At 48.0% G+C, this 13,429-nt stretch overlaps 1 protein-coding gene across 1 annotated transcript; it reads left to right on the top strand.

Annotated features, from left to right (window-relative positions):
- Nucleotides 1-685: 685 nt before the first annotated feature.
- Mlec (malectin) lies at nt 686-10,369 on the top strand. Its single transcript, XM_048449531.3, has 5 exons — nt 686-1,058; nt 7,743-7,921; nt 8,401-8,577; nt 8,659-8,716; nt 10,001-10,369. The coding sequence occupies exons 1-5, from the start codon at nt 833-835 to the stop codon at nt 10,228-10,230; spliced, it is 870 nt and encodes a 289-aa protein (XP_048305488.1). The 5' UTR covers nt 686-832; the 3' UTR covers nt 10,231-10,369.
- Nucleotides 10,370-13,429: the final 3,060 nt, after the last annotated feature.

Below are 13,429 nucleotides of genomic sequence, written 5' to 3'. Positions count from 1 at the left end.
AGACACAGGCAGCCTGGAGCCCCTCCCTTAAAGGCCACGCGTTTCCGCTGCGTTGGAGCATTCTGATTGGACGGCCCCGTGGACGCTACCACACACCACGCGCCTGCCAAGGGGTGAAGGCGGGACCTCATCCTCGTGGGACTCGTGTCCTGCCACCTGTACATGTGGCATCTCAGAGGAAGCCTGGCTCCTCTGCCTCCCACGGGGAAAAACGACTGCTTCTCCTGCTAGGTTCTGTGCTCTTGCCTTTCTGAGGAAAAAAAAAAAAGAGGGTGATGGAAAAGACGGCAACGCCCCCTCCAGAGCCGATTCGGTCCTGAGATCTAGAGCGCCGGAAGTGCTGGCGACGTGTCAGTGCGCCCTTCTCTAAACCTTCCCCGCCCCAGGCCACCTTTCCTAGTCTGATGTGGGATTCCGGGGCGGCCTGGGCGCTGCACCCGCCACTTCCGCAGGGGACCGCCGCTTCAACCGAACTCCCTCCCTCTGCGCGCGCTCCTTCTCATGCCCGGTGGTTGGGCGGGAGCCTGGCTGTGGCCGCGCCCCCTTTCTGAACGCAGCCGCCAATAGGGGGGCCGCTCTCGTCGGGGTAGTGGGTAATTCATGAGGGCCGCACTCTAATTGGCTGGGGCGTCCAGGCTGAGGGCCGGGCGGCGGGGTAGGTTGTTCCTGAGGTGGGAGGCGGCACCCGAGGCAGAGGAGGAGGCCCGAGAGCGACATGTCCCGGGTTGCTGAGACAGAACGGTCCGTGGCGCTGTTTTACTGAGTCGGGGGTGGCCTGGCGGCCGGCCGAGGACGAGGGTCGGCAGGGGCTGCCCCCACAGTGGTGGCCGCCATGCTGGGGCCCCGGGCAGCTGGAGCAGCCGCTGTGGCGCTTCTCCGACTGCTGCTGCTGCTGCTCTTGCCGGAGCTCCGGGATCCGGGCTTCGGCGTGGTCGGAGCCGCTGGGGCCGGGCTGCCAGAGAGCGTCATTTGGGCAGTCAACGCGGGCGGCGAGGCGCATGTGGACGTGCACGGGATCCACTTCCGCAAGGACCCTCTGGAAGGCCGGGTGGGCCGAGGTGAGAGCCCCTCGGCTGAGCCGTGGGATCCGGGGCCTGCGAGCAGGGCGCCGCCGAGGGCCCCGAGCCCCTTCCTCTCGGCCGAGTGACCACAGCCTCGGAGCGAAGTTTCCCTTTGCAGGACCCCCAGGGACCTGGCTCGAAGCTAGCAAGAGCCATCGAGGCAGAGAGTTGGCGAGAAGTTATATTTAGATCTTCCTCATCCTGCATTTCCCAGCCTCTCATCCCACCCAAAGCTGGGAAAGTGGAGACAAGAGTGGCCTTTTGCCTGGCACCTGGAGGCCTCGCAGCTTGTGGGTCATCGATTGATTCCACGGCTCTGCTGTCGCGGCCATTCCGGGTAGATTCTTGCCCAACCGTAAATGGGCCGCTTTCCGTGCCCTTTCTCCCAAGAGTGGGGCTTGATTCCTAGGCAGAATAATAGCAGGGAGTCTTCGAAGGGAATGGTTCGGGAAAGTTTGACTGTGACATCCTCCTCTGCCTGCTTTTGGAGTTTGTTTGCTTAAAAGTAAAAACCACCCGTCGGGTGTTGGTATATTGAAGTCTGTTCTGCGCGGGAGGCTGATGGTGCTCACCCTATGTAAGATTTGAGTGTTCCAGTGCCCCTCAGATGATTACAGCTTAGGGGGAAAGTAGTCGAGTCTTAACCGATGAAGCAGCAGTGATTTTTACAGAGTTAGACGGTTTACAGAGGCAGTATGAGAATTCCTAGGCAATACGGGTTTCTAGGCCCAGACCCAATAGATAAACTTTTATCTCTTACTTAACTAGCTGGGGCTCAGATTTCCGCACCAGGCACTCCCGTTGTAGGTCACCGCAATCCATTCTTTGGAGAAATCTGCTCTAGATTCTTCTTTAAGTAGGATGGAAAACCAAGTTTAAGAAGACAATTCGTAGGATGGAGAGAAGGCTCAGCGGTTAGGAGCACTGATTGCTCTTTCAGAGGACCCTGGTCTGATTCCCAGCGCCCAGAGGATGGTTCACAATGACCTGAACACCAGTTTGGGGATCCAGTGCTGCCTTCTGATCTCCATGTGGTGTACAGAGATACATGTAGGCAAAATACCAATACACGTAAAGCTTTTTAAAGCGTTAAAATAAAAAAGGGGATGGAGTGGAGGAATTTCCTTATGTCATTTCTGGATAATTGATTCTATATGCTGGGTGTCGAGGCTACCGAACTGGTGATGCCGCCTATGTAGACAGCTAGCAGACTGTTTCTTTTCCCACAGTGTGTGCTCTTGACTTTGCTGAAGGTTCAGCTTTGTCCTAGTTTCTGTGTACGATAGTCATGAGTGTGTTAGCCAGGTGTGGTAGTTCACGCCTGTAACCCCAGCACTTGGGAGGCAGCAGCAGGAGGATCCCTGATACTTGAAGGCCAGCCTAAATAGGGAGTTCCAGGTCGTCTAGAAATCCAGGGCTACATTGTGAAAGCTTATTTAAACAACAACAAAAATAACACCACAAACAGATTTTTTTGCTTTCATCCATGTGAGGGTCTTGGCACACTGGACTATTTTCTGAAGTCTGTGTCCTGGAATTTGTTTAGCCCTGGCATGTAGGTCTCAGGAACCAGGTTTCAGCTGAGTCAGGGCTGCAAGTTGTGGCAGCCAAGGCCAGACTTCGTAGCACCTCTGTTGTGGACCGTTCTCTTTCTTCATGGTTGTGGTCAGAGCGGAAGGAACCCCTGAGGAAATAGACAGTTGGTGGACCTTGCCTCTTGAGATAATGGTGTAGTAAGGGCCTTGTGCAGATGGCTTCTTGCATTCAAATACCCATTGTCCCACTAGGTGCCCAGTACAGAGGATAAAGCTAACTAAGACACAGGGTTCAGTCCTTAGGTACCTGCTCTTTCCCAAATTCTGCTTTTAAACGGCTGCTGCAGGTGCTTTAGCCGTCTCACCTGGTCAACAGCCAGCCAGGTTCTCTGGTCCCTGGAGGCATGAGCCCTGTGGGGTGGGGTGTAGGGGAGTAACTGTAGCAAATACAACTATATGAGGCCCCCCCAGACTCCACAGTGGGGTCCCATTTTTGGACACTAGCATTTGGGGCAATGTAAAACTGAAGATCCCCTGTTGTCCAGGGAAGTCTGCTCGTCTGGGTGGGGCCGGTGGGTTTTAGTACTCACTAGGTTCCCAGGAGCAGTGCTTCCTGGCATTAGGTCTGGGACCAGATAAGTTTAGGTTCCTCTCAGCAGTCAGCTTTCAAGCTTCTGTGCTGAGGAGTCAGCTCTGCCGTGGGGAGAGCAACTTTTCACACTGCCTGCCTTTTCTTCTGTGGGTCAGGGTGTGCCAGGCACTTGGAGACCTTTGTCTCACGCAGCTGTTTATCCCGATGGCAGGAGGCACCGTGTGCCTCATTTCTCTCCAAATGCTGGTAATACTGTTTGCTGCACTGAGGGAGTTCATTTTCTGCTGAATGAATCCAGGTTGCCAGGTTAGTCCAGATCAAGGTTTGGCCTGCTTTTGAACCTGCTGTTACTCTACATTTTCACATTCTTGTAACTCAGTGGCCTAGTGCACCCAGTGGCTTATGCAAAGGCACTTCATAATGTTTATTGAATTTAATTTCTGCTTCAGGATAGCTAGTGTTCACAGGTTGGAAAAGACACTTTATATCCCTATGCTTCAATTCAACAGACGGAAACACCACTATAGAAAGTGCTGTGACGTACTGTATGTTCTGGGAGTGTGTGTGGTGCCTCCCAAGTGCTGGAATTCCAGGCTTATACCACCAGGCCTGGCTTTCCAGGTTCTTGATTTGGGTAACTGGTGAGTAAACCTTATTGTTCAGCTAAGGGAAGGGCACGGAGCTTGGCTTGGTTTAGGAGATCCCTGCTGGAACTTACAGCCCCAGCCTTGCCTTCCTTCCCAGCAGCACACTCTGTGTTAGGAACCTCTGCTGCACTGCTGTCCCAAGGAGGGTAAAGCGCCACTATTTTTTTTTCTCCCTGCTTGATGACCTTTTACATGGAATTAAAAATAGGTCAGAATGTGTCTCCAGAGGGGAAAAATGCTGTCAGGTGACCTGAGCCTGTCAAGTGACTTTTGTTTAACCCTAAAGCAGACCCTTTCTTGGGCTGCCTTCTGTCTAAGGGTTTGGCCTTGAGGTGAGAGCTTGGTGAAGGGTCTAAGGGAGAGTCCATTGGCCACTGCTGCTCTGCTTTGCCCTTGGCCGTGAGGCTTGTTTAGAATTTGGCTCCTATACTGTCTTAACAGGAATGTTTCAAGTACTGGAAGCACTTTTTTTTCTCAGCTTCTTTTTTATTTTCTTTTATTTTTTGTTCATTTTATGTACCAACCACAGGTCCCCCTCCTGCCCCTTCTCTCGCCCTCCCTTCCTGGACTGTAAGTACTTTGCAAGTAGAGTTTCTATCTGAGCTTCCTTATCTCTGTCATTCAAAATAATTCATTAGAAACTAACCTCACTTGAAAAAGAAATGATTGAGAAAAAGTATTGAATCATCAGAAAACCTAGAAAAATCAATCCATTTATTTGTTTTGAAACAAATTCTGTGGTCTAAGCCTCCTAAGTTCTGTCCTTGCACTTTATGTAGATCTTACCTAGAACACGTTCTGGCTTTCCCGCTCTAAACCATAGTTTTCTAATTTATTTCATTACCTCCTTTTCCTTTTAATCCGTTTTCTTAAGATAGGAACTCACAATGAAGTCCTGCTTGCCTGAAACCCAGTGTGTAGAGCAGGCTGACCTCCAGCTCAGGGCACTTTGTCTACCCTGCCTTCTGGGTCCACCCAGGTACTCTGTTTAGTGCTCACTGTCTGCTCCCTATGCGCGCATCTGCTCAGCAGGCCTTCCTGCATAGTTATCTTTTCTTTGTCTCCACGTGCAATCATCTAAGATTTTTATAGGTGTCTCATCCTCACCGCAGTTCTATGGAGTGGGTGATAGCCCTAATCTATAGTTGAGGAAATGGACCTAAAAGAGGCAACTAGTTCACCATCACGTAGTAGGTGACAGGGCCAGAGTTCAAATCCAGGCCTATCTCACTTTGAAACTGGGTTGAGATTTCCAAAGAGCCTGACTGCTCTGTTTAGAGCTCAGAAGTAGCAAATACAACATAGGCTGGGCCTTTGGCCTCCTTCCTTTCTGGTTAATTGTCTGAGCTGTTTGGTGCCAGCTTGAGCAGTGTACTGACTGTACTTTCATTCTGTCTTAAAGAAACAAGACAGAATTTTGTGGGGGCTAGGGAGATGGCTCGGTGGTTCAGAGCACTGGATGCTCTTGCTGAGGACCTGGGTTCAATTCCCAGCACCCACATTGTAATGGTTTAAGTAAAATGCTGCGGATCCCCAGGGGTGCAACGACAGAAACACTGCAGGTCCCCAAGTGGCAGCAATGGGCAGCGGGCCATGAGACCCAGGCAGGGAGAGGCATGGTGGGTGAGAGACCTTGGCAGAACAGCTGGTCCCATGAGGAGCCGCAGCCATGGCAGGTGAGAGACAGACAGATAGGCACACCGTGCAGAGTGAGGTTGAATATTTATTTAATGGGTTATGGAAGGGAAGGGGAGAGGGAAGAAGAGAGAAGAGCAGAGAGGCGGGGAGAAGGGGAAAAGTAGGGAGAAGGAAGCAAGGCAGAAGCTACCTCTTTGGGAGACAGTAAGGCTGGGCTGGAAGCAGAAGGAAGATCTGCCTGCCCTCTGTGGTGGCCGAGGTGGGGGGGGGGCTTGTCTCTTAAAGGGAGAGGTCAGACCATTACACACATGGCAACTCACAATTATCTATAACTCCAGTTCCAGGAGAGCCAACATATGAAAATACCAGTGCACATTATTTATTTAAAAATAAATAATAAAAAAAGAAACCCATTTTGCTGTCAGTATATAAATGCTAAGCAGGGAAGAAAAGGCCTTTTTTTCTTTTTTTTTTTTTCTCTTTTTTTTTTTCTTTTGCTACTCTACCTCAGATCTCTTAGGATAGCCTCTTGGGGCTTAAAGGGAAAGTAGTAAAGGTAACCCCAGATTGTTTAATTCTTGTTCACATGCCTGTTTTCTGAGCTGTGGAATTGAGACTGCTGCAGATAACATTGCTGTTATCTTCTCTAGTTTTCTATTCAGTGAGGGGGAAAACGGTTCACACATGTACAAAAATTTCGGTGGATCTATAAATGAAATCTAGCTAATGTTCCAAGTTTGCTAGAGTCTTGGCCCTCCTGGGAGGAGGAAATCCTTAGCACTCAGTTGGAAGACAAATGGCCTTTTAGGTTTCATAGGTGTGTGACCTGGGGCTTTTGAGTTTGGAAAAGAGCTAGGGCGTGTTAGTTAGCCCCACATCCTTTGTAAGCCGTGCTTCTTTGATTTCCTGAGGAGATACTGGAAGAAGAGTCTGAAGACAAAACTACAATGAGTTTCCTGTTCCATTGTCTCAAGAGTGCATCTGATCACAAGGCTAATGTCACTTACAGGAACTGTTAACAGTTATGTTTATTTTTTTGAGGGCTTGACCTTAGCCATTGGGTCTTTTAGTTCATCTTTCACCTTTTGTCGGGTCTTCTCCTTTGAAATGATGGTGATTTGGAGGAGAGAGCTCTTAGGAGAGAGTCAGATGAGTTTAGACATGATCAGCTCTCAGAGGATTTGGCTGCCGAATGTCTTCAGGATCATCATATTCAAGTGGAAGGCAATCTTATTTAGTTTGTGCTGTCTGTAGTTTGGGAAGGAGATTTTATGGAACTCTGGGAAGTCTCATTGTATGTGTAGGCTAAAAGAACCCGATTGTTCTCCTCAGGATGCATGAGTATTCATCTCTTGGGACTAGAGGGTGGTCTATCTATGGAAAGACTCTAGTTTGTTATGTGGAAAAGAATTCATTTACAACTTGTCACAAAGTGGACTAAGAGCTGGAGAGGGTTTCCTTTACCCTTGTCAGTCTGTGAAATGGGAACTTGAGCATCTTGTTCAAGACTCATGGGAGTCTTGAGGCAGACTGTTGCACAGGGTGTGGTGGTCCTCGGCAGGCCCGGCTGCTGTGGCTGCTGCTGCACAGGGTGCCGTGGTCCTCGGCAGGCCCGGCTGCTGTGGCTGCTGTGCAGGCTCTTTAGTCTCATTTCTTTGGGAGCCGCACTAGGTGGTTGCTGAGCTGATGCTTGTCTGGGAAGTAAGGTAGTTGTGTCAAGAGGAAGTTGCAGAGCACTCTCCCCTCTTTTGTGAGCCTTTTTTTCTTTGCCAGCTTAGGAACTTTTTGATTAAAAATTCTGAAAAAGTACAGCTGGTATGTTATTTGTAGTAAAGACAATGAAGAATGACTTTCCTGGCCAGACGACTTGTTTGGTTTAAACTGAGAAAAACGGCTTGAGCTGGTTAGAGTTGCTGGTGTCCCCTGGATTCAGGAAGTGTTCTCTGAAGGTCTCCTTCTCAGGGGAACTTTGCAACATTTCGTTCCCTTTACATCGTGAACAGATTCATTTGTCTCTGTCCTTTTCCAGCAGGCCCGGAAGTGATTTTAGTGTGCTGTTGAGTCTTGGGGTAATTGCTATTTAGTTTCTTTAATGTTACTCTTCTATGTCAGTAGCTGTCTGATTCTTGTCTTTATGTTAACACTTTGGAACCAGCTGCAGAGGGCTCTGGAAACGCCATACCTCTGGTGATTCTGCGGGATCTCCACTCTTTATGTCTTTCTCTTTGTGTTTTTCTCTGATGCATTTTCTCTTTGTGTTTGTCCCCAGCCTCAGACTATGGCATGAAACTGCCCATCCTGCGTTCCAACCCTGAGGACCAGATCCTGTATCAAACAGAGCGGTACAATGAGGAGACCTTCGGCTATGAAGTACCCATCAAGGAAGAGGGGGACTATGTACTGGTGTTGAAATTTGCTGAGGTCTATTTTGCACAGTCTCAGCAGAAGGTGAGGTGTGCTCAGGCCCCTGCTTGACCAGTGGCGCATTTCTGCTTTTGAGCAGTTGGGTACTCTGAAGCTAGAGCAGGGGCCTGTGAACCTTCTCAGAAGGGAGGAACAATGAGCTCTGAGGGAAAGTTGGATCCTCCCACCCTAGAGAAGCTGTGTCCCTGTGCCCATTGGCTGTTACCTGTCTTGGGTTGGTAACAAAATTGATCCTTTTAGGAGCCTTCTGCTTACTTCCCCCTAGATTCCCTTGCTAATTCCCTCTTTCCCTGGTGCTCTCCTGTCAGTGCCTCATTTCTCCCCATGATGCAGTAAAGAATCATGGTTTTGACTTGGCTCAGGTGAAGGACTGCAGCTACCTTGGAGTATATCCAGAGCCATAACTTATGAAAGCCAAGCAGGGGCATAATGTCTGATTCCTAAAGGGATGTGAGTTGATTGTTGTTGACATTTTTTTTTTCTCCTAATTCTAATTCTGGAAGGTATTTGATGTCCGATTAAATGGCCATGTTGTGGTGAAGGACTTAGACATCTTTGATCGTGTTGGGCACAGCACAGCTCATGATGAAATCATCCCCATGAGCATCAGGAAGGGGAAGCTGAGTGTCCACGGGGAGGTGTCTACCTTTACAGGGAAGCTCTACATTGAGTTTGTTAAGGTAACAGTCCCTGTGTTGTACCTCTGAGGAACAGGATGGTGTTTGCTGCCACACAGCTGACTGTGCTTTTCCATTCCCTAGGGGTACTATGACAATCCCAAAGTCTGTGCACTCTACATCATGGCTGGGACAGTGGATGGTAAGTTAGAATTTTTACCTTCTGCTTCTTGACTTGTGCCAAATGATATGATTGAGGAAGGCTTGAGATAGTTTAGCTGGTCATTATTTTGGAAATATTGAAAGCCAAATTATAGGGAATGCAGAGTCAGGTGGATAAGGACAAAGTATTGCATGGTGGTGGCCACAAGGATTAAAGTCAGATCTGTTTTCATTTCTTCCTGCTACTGTTTAATCAACTGTTGGCCTTGCACACACGTGCGTGCACGCGCGCACACACACACACACACACAGAGAGAGAGAGAGAGAGAGAGAGAAAATAAATGTACTAGAATTATCAGAAATGTGCCTAAGTTCCATTTAGGGAGTGGTCTCTAGTCTTTTGGAGAAAAAGATAAAAGTAGGAGTCCCCTTGGATGTTGGTGTGTATTGTTACACTATGCTTAGATAAAGTTAATTTGTTAATGTCTACTTGGCCTTGGAGCTCAGCTCTATATATTTCATGCTCAGGATTTGGGTTACCCTGGCCACCAGCCTCCCAGGCTGATTTTTGCAGAGAAAGCTTGTATCTTAGCTCATTTTTCTTCCCCATATTTTCCCTATATATTCTCTTCTTGAATGTATAGAAAGTCTTCCTTAATTTTTTAGACTTATTTTTTTATGTGTGTGAGTGTTTTTTCTGTGTGTTTGTTATATATGCATCTCATGTGTGCAATGTTCTCAGAGCTCAGAAGAGAAACTGGAATTGTAGTTATGAATGGCTATGAGTCACCATGTGCTGCTGGGAACTGAACCCTGGTCTTCTGCAAGAGGAGCAAGTGTTCTTAACCATGGAGCTATCCTTTTAATATACCCACTTCACTCCCCAGTGCTGGTGTGACTTCTAGGAAGGTGATACTTTACCCCGGGACCATTTGAGTTCCTTAGGAGGAATCAGGACAAGTGTAGTGAGACTGGAGCCAAAGCCTGGTGGATCATTCCTTCAGTGGCTTAGAGAAGGAAGAAGAGGGTCTGAAATAAGTTTTAGATGTTGGGTCACTGACCATACCTAGTGTGGACCTCATGGAGCTTTGAAGTGAGACAGGAGAAGGAGATAGCCTCCCTGTGGGGAAGGCCCTGTATTACTTTTTAGTTAAATCTGAATGTGACTATGGTGCCTGTGTTCTGCTGTTTAGGTTAGAGACAGTTTCTGCTCCTTCCTGTGCGGACCCTGCCGAGGTCACAGGGATCTCTTTGTGGCTCATTCATTGCTTTGATCATAGGTGCTCTTAGTATACTTAAAAGGTATTTTCTTTTCTTCTTTTAGATGTACCCAAACTGCAGCCTCATCCAGGATTGGAGAAGAAAGAAGAAGAGGAGGAAGAAGAAGAATATGATGAGGGGTCTAATCTCAAAAGACAGACCAACAAGAACAGGGTGCAGTCAGGCCCCCGCACACCTAACCCCTATGCCTCTGACAACAGCAGCCTCATGTTTCCCATTCTGGTGGCCTTCGGAGTGTTCATTCCAACCCTCTTCTGCCTCTGCCGGTTGTGAGAACAAATGGCCATCCTCAGCAGGGTGGTGGGGAATGGGAAGGAAACCAAACATGGTGGTTTCTGTATTGACAGTGTTTAGCAAAACGAAAAACAAACAAAACAAGACACACACACAGACACACACAGACACACACACACACTCACACACACACTCACGCACATGAAAGAGATAAGAAGATAAGAAGCAGAGTGAGTAGGGGACAGCCCCACCTACCACTAGTCCCAGAGCTGCTCAGTCCTACTCTTTGTGGGTGGCCCCAGCTCTCTTTTTCTCTGGGGTACATAGGTGGGTGGATCCTTCCTCTCCAAGGATCCTTTTTGCATACCTAGTAGGAAGGACTCTGAACTCAGAGCGGTCATGGTTGTTGTTTTTTAGGTTAGACATTAAGAGCAGGAAAATGTCATATAACCTGGAAAGTTATAACCATACTGGGAATTGATTGTGTTCTGAATTTATGTCTTATGTGATTTCAGAAGTCATGGTATTCAAAGTATGTGTGTGGAGGAAAATAAGTTGGATGGTAAAGACAAAGAAAGGGGAAGAATTGGAAAAAAGAGTGAGCGCTTCTTTACTTGGACATCTTTCTGGGTTAGTCTTTTGATGACTCCACCTCAAGTTTCTTCATTGTCCTTTCTCATCTCCTGATGTGTGTCAGGTCCTCAAATTGCCTACAACTTGTTGCCACAACAGATGATTTTGTTTTCAGTGCCTGTTGAAGACTTGATTTCTTCTTGATTTTTCTCTTATTCTGGTTCATTTGAAATCTCTTCCCAATTCTCACTCTCAATTATAGAGCTAAGTTATTGTCGAAATGGGCAGGAGACTGAAGATTAGAGTTCTGTTTGCTTGAGTGTCTTACCCTCCACCACCTCACCTTGTTGGTACCTCCTTCCCTGAATCCCTGAGCCAGCAGCCAGGAGGACCTGACCCAGCAGCTCTTACTGGCCCCTCCATAGGGCCTTGCTGCCAGGGGACAGGGATGCTTTCCAGCCTGCAGCAACAGAACACTTGACCTTAACAGTCTCTTCTGGTCTTTGGATTAGAAAAGGCTTATGTTAGCAACCTCAGAGACTTGAGCCCTGTAAGTGACTGACCACTGTCAGAATGTCCAGAATTTGATGTTCATTTATCCCTGTGTCTTCTGTCCTACTTCAGCTAGTTTGGGTTTATGCCTAGAGTCACCCAAAGAACCAAAACTGGCTGCACCAGCCCAGCTGTTTTCCTCATTGATCATAATCGGATGCTTTACCACCCTTTCAGCCGCCTAGCAAGTAGCAGTCAAGATCTTCTTGCCCGGGGACTGAAAGACTCCTAGTCAGCCATGGTTCTGGAGGCTCTGAATGTCTAACTTTAGCATCAAAGTGTCTGTCTCAGATTCCCAGTAAATACTCTGTAGGGATGAAGTTTCCTTGTTCCCCAACTTTTGATCACCTTCATCTATTTGTCAGTTGACAACAGTGAGGGCAACCCAGCTAAACTAAAAGGGATTTTTTAGGTCAGAGGCAGCAGGATTTGTGAGTTGGAGCAGTATAGAATCTCAGGCCAGGCCCGTATTTCTAGAATGTGTTTAAATTTTGAGTCTGCCTTATCAGATATTTGAACTATGTGACAAAGTAAGTAACTCTTGGGCTCATATCCTTACTTTGGCTCCTAATGATGACTCCAGACCAGCATCTAGTCATTTGAGAACTATTATTTTCTCTGTGGCTTAGGCCTGCCCTAGGTACTGAGTTGGCAGCTGGATGGCTGTGGCCTGAGGTTGCTGTCAGGAGCACTTCCTGGAGTGCTTCCAAAGGTCATTCCTCAGGATGAGGTACTGCTATGGTCTTGGGGACCAACTGCTTAGAGCAACGTTTGTCCTGACTAATTGGGCTTCTGACAGTGACTTTGGTTCCTGGTCCATCACTATTTATAAACCTGTGGGCCACTGTCAGCGGATTAAACAAAATGAAGGAGAACAGCAGCCTCCATGTTGCCTTGTTTGCCTGGGTCTCTGAGAAAGGGTGTGTGTGTGGGGTCCTGCCTCCTCACCCCAACTCTTCCCTTTGGTGACTCAGAGCCTCAGAAGGAAACCCTGACTCCTGGGGCCGTTTCCTATGGTACTGTAAGCCAAGCAGCTCTACTTCTGCCTCTGTTTCCAAGCCCACCCCTTCCCGTAGGGATAGGGACGGGTGCTTTCCTCTCTAGTTGTGTCCAAACGGAAGGAACATCTTTCTGTAGCTAACAAAAACTAAAAGGGAAGTGAGGAAACAGCAGGGAAGGAGTATGGTGGGGGCTGGGGTAGAGTCCCCTGAGCCAAGCCTGCCCAGCTAATAAGAGCTGCTTAGGGCTGGCCACAGCCAGCTCATAATGTTGAACTTGAAAGCTTTTTTCCCCCTCCTCCAAGATGATGTAGGTACATGAGGTTTAGGTTAAAGGGATTGGGTGGGGTCATGCTTTATTTTTATTTTTGTATTGTATGTGTCAAGAATTACTCCATTGTTCATTTTGCTTTTTGCACTGTTCCCTTCTCTGTGTTTTGAGATAGTGCAAGGAGTGTGCCTGGGATTGGATGCTGTGAGTGGTACCACTGAGAGAGTTGGACAGGAGAGGCCCAGGTTTTCTGTTTGAGCTATAGTCTGATTCAGGGCTTTAGAGTCCACTAGTCAAGCTGGCAGAGGTAAAGGACAGACAGCTTCTTTTTGCCTGAAAGGTGTTCCTCTTAACATTTGTGGGAGGAGCAAGCAAGGCCAGCTGGGTAGAGCCTGCAGGTCCAGTGTGGTTTAGTCAGGCCAGCTGGCCTCTGAGTTGCTTCGGGTCTTATTCAAACTATCTTCAACATTGTGCCAATAACTGATTTGTGGGGTTCATGTCTCTCAAACCAACTCTATTCTTCTGGAAAGTCTCCACTTCTAATGAGAAGCTGCTCAGTGGATACCCACAGTTCTGACAGTTAAAAGATAGTCTTCACAAACCCATGGTGTCAGAGGGGCCACCTGTTGATTAAAGACGTGGCCTTGTTTTTTTGCTTCTTCTGACTAGGAGATCCCAGGGTCATGTGAGTGAGCCTTGATGAGGCGGGTAAAGTTTACCTTGTCTGATGCCCGCGTTCTGTGCCTGAGCAGTCTTAGAGCTGTGGTCTGACTCCTTTGCTTTTGTTGAGAAGCTTCTGTTTTAAGGAATTTCTCTTGTTCTATCCCCAGCCTCTCCTGGGAAG

Source organism: Myodes glareolus, chromosome 2 (assembly GCF_982192425.1).
Source record: "Myodes glareolus chromosome 2, mMyoGla1.1, whole genome shotgun sequence".
NCBI classification, from domain to species: domain Eukaryota; kingdom Metazoa; phylum Chordata; class Mammalia; order Rodentia; family Cricetidae; genus Myodes; species Myodes glareolus.
The sequence above is the reverse complement of the archived record's forward strand: the minus strand, read 5'-3'. Positions and strand labels throughout refer to the sequence as shown.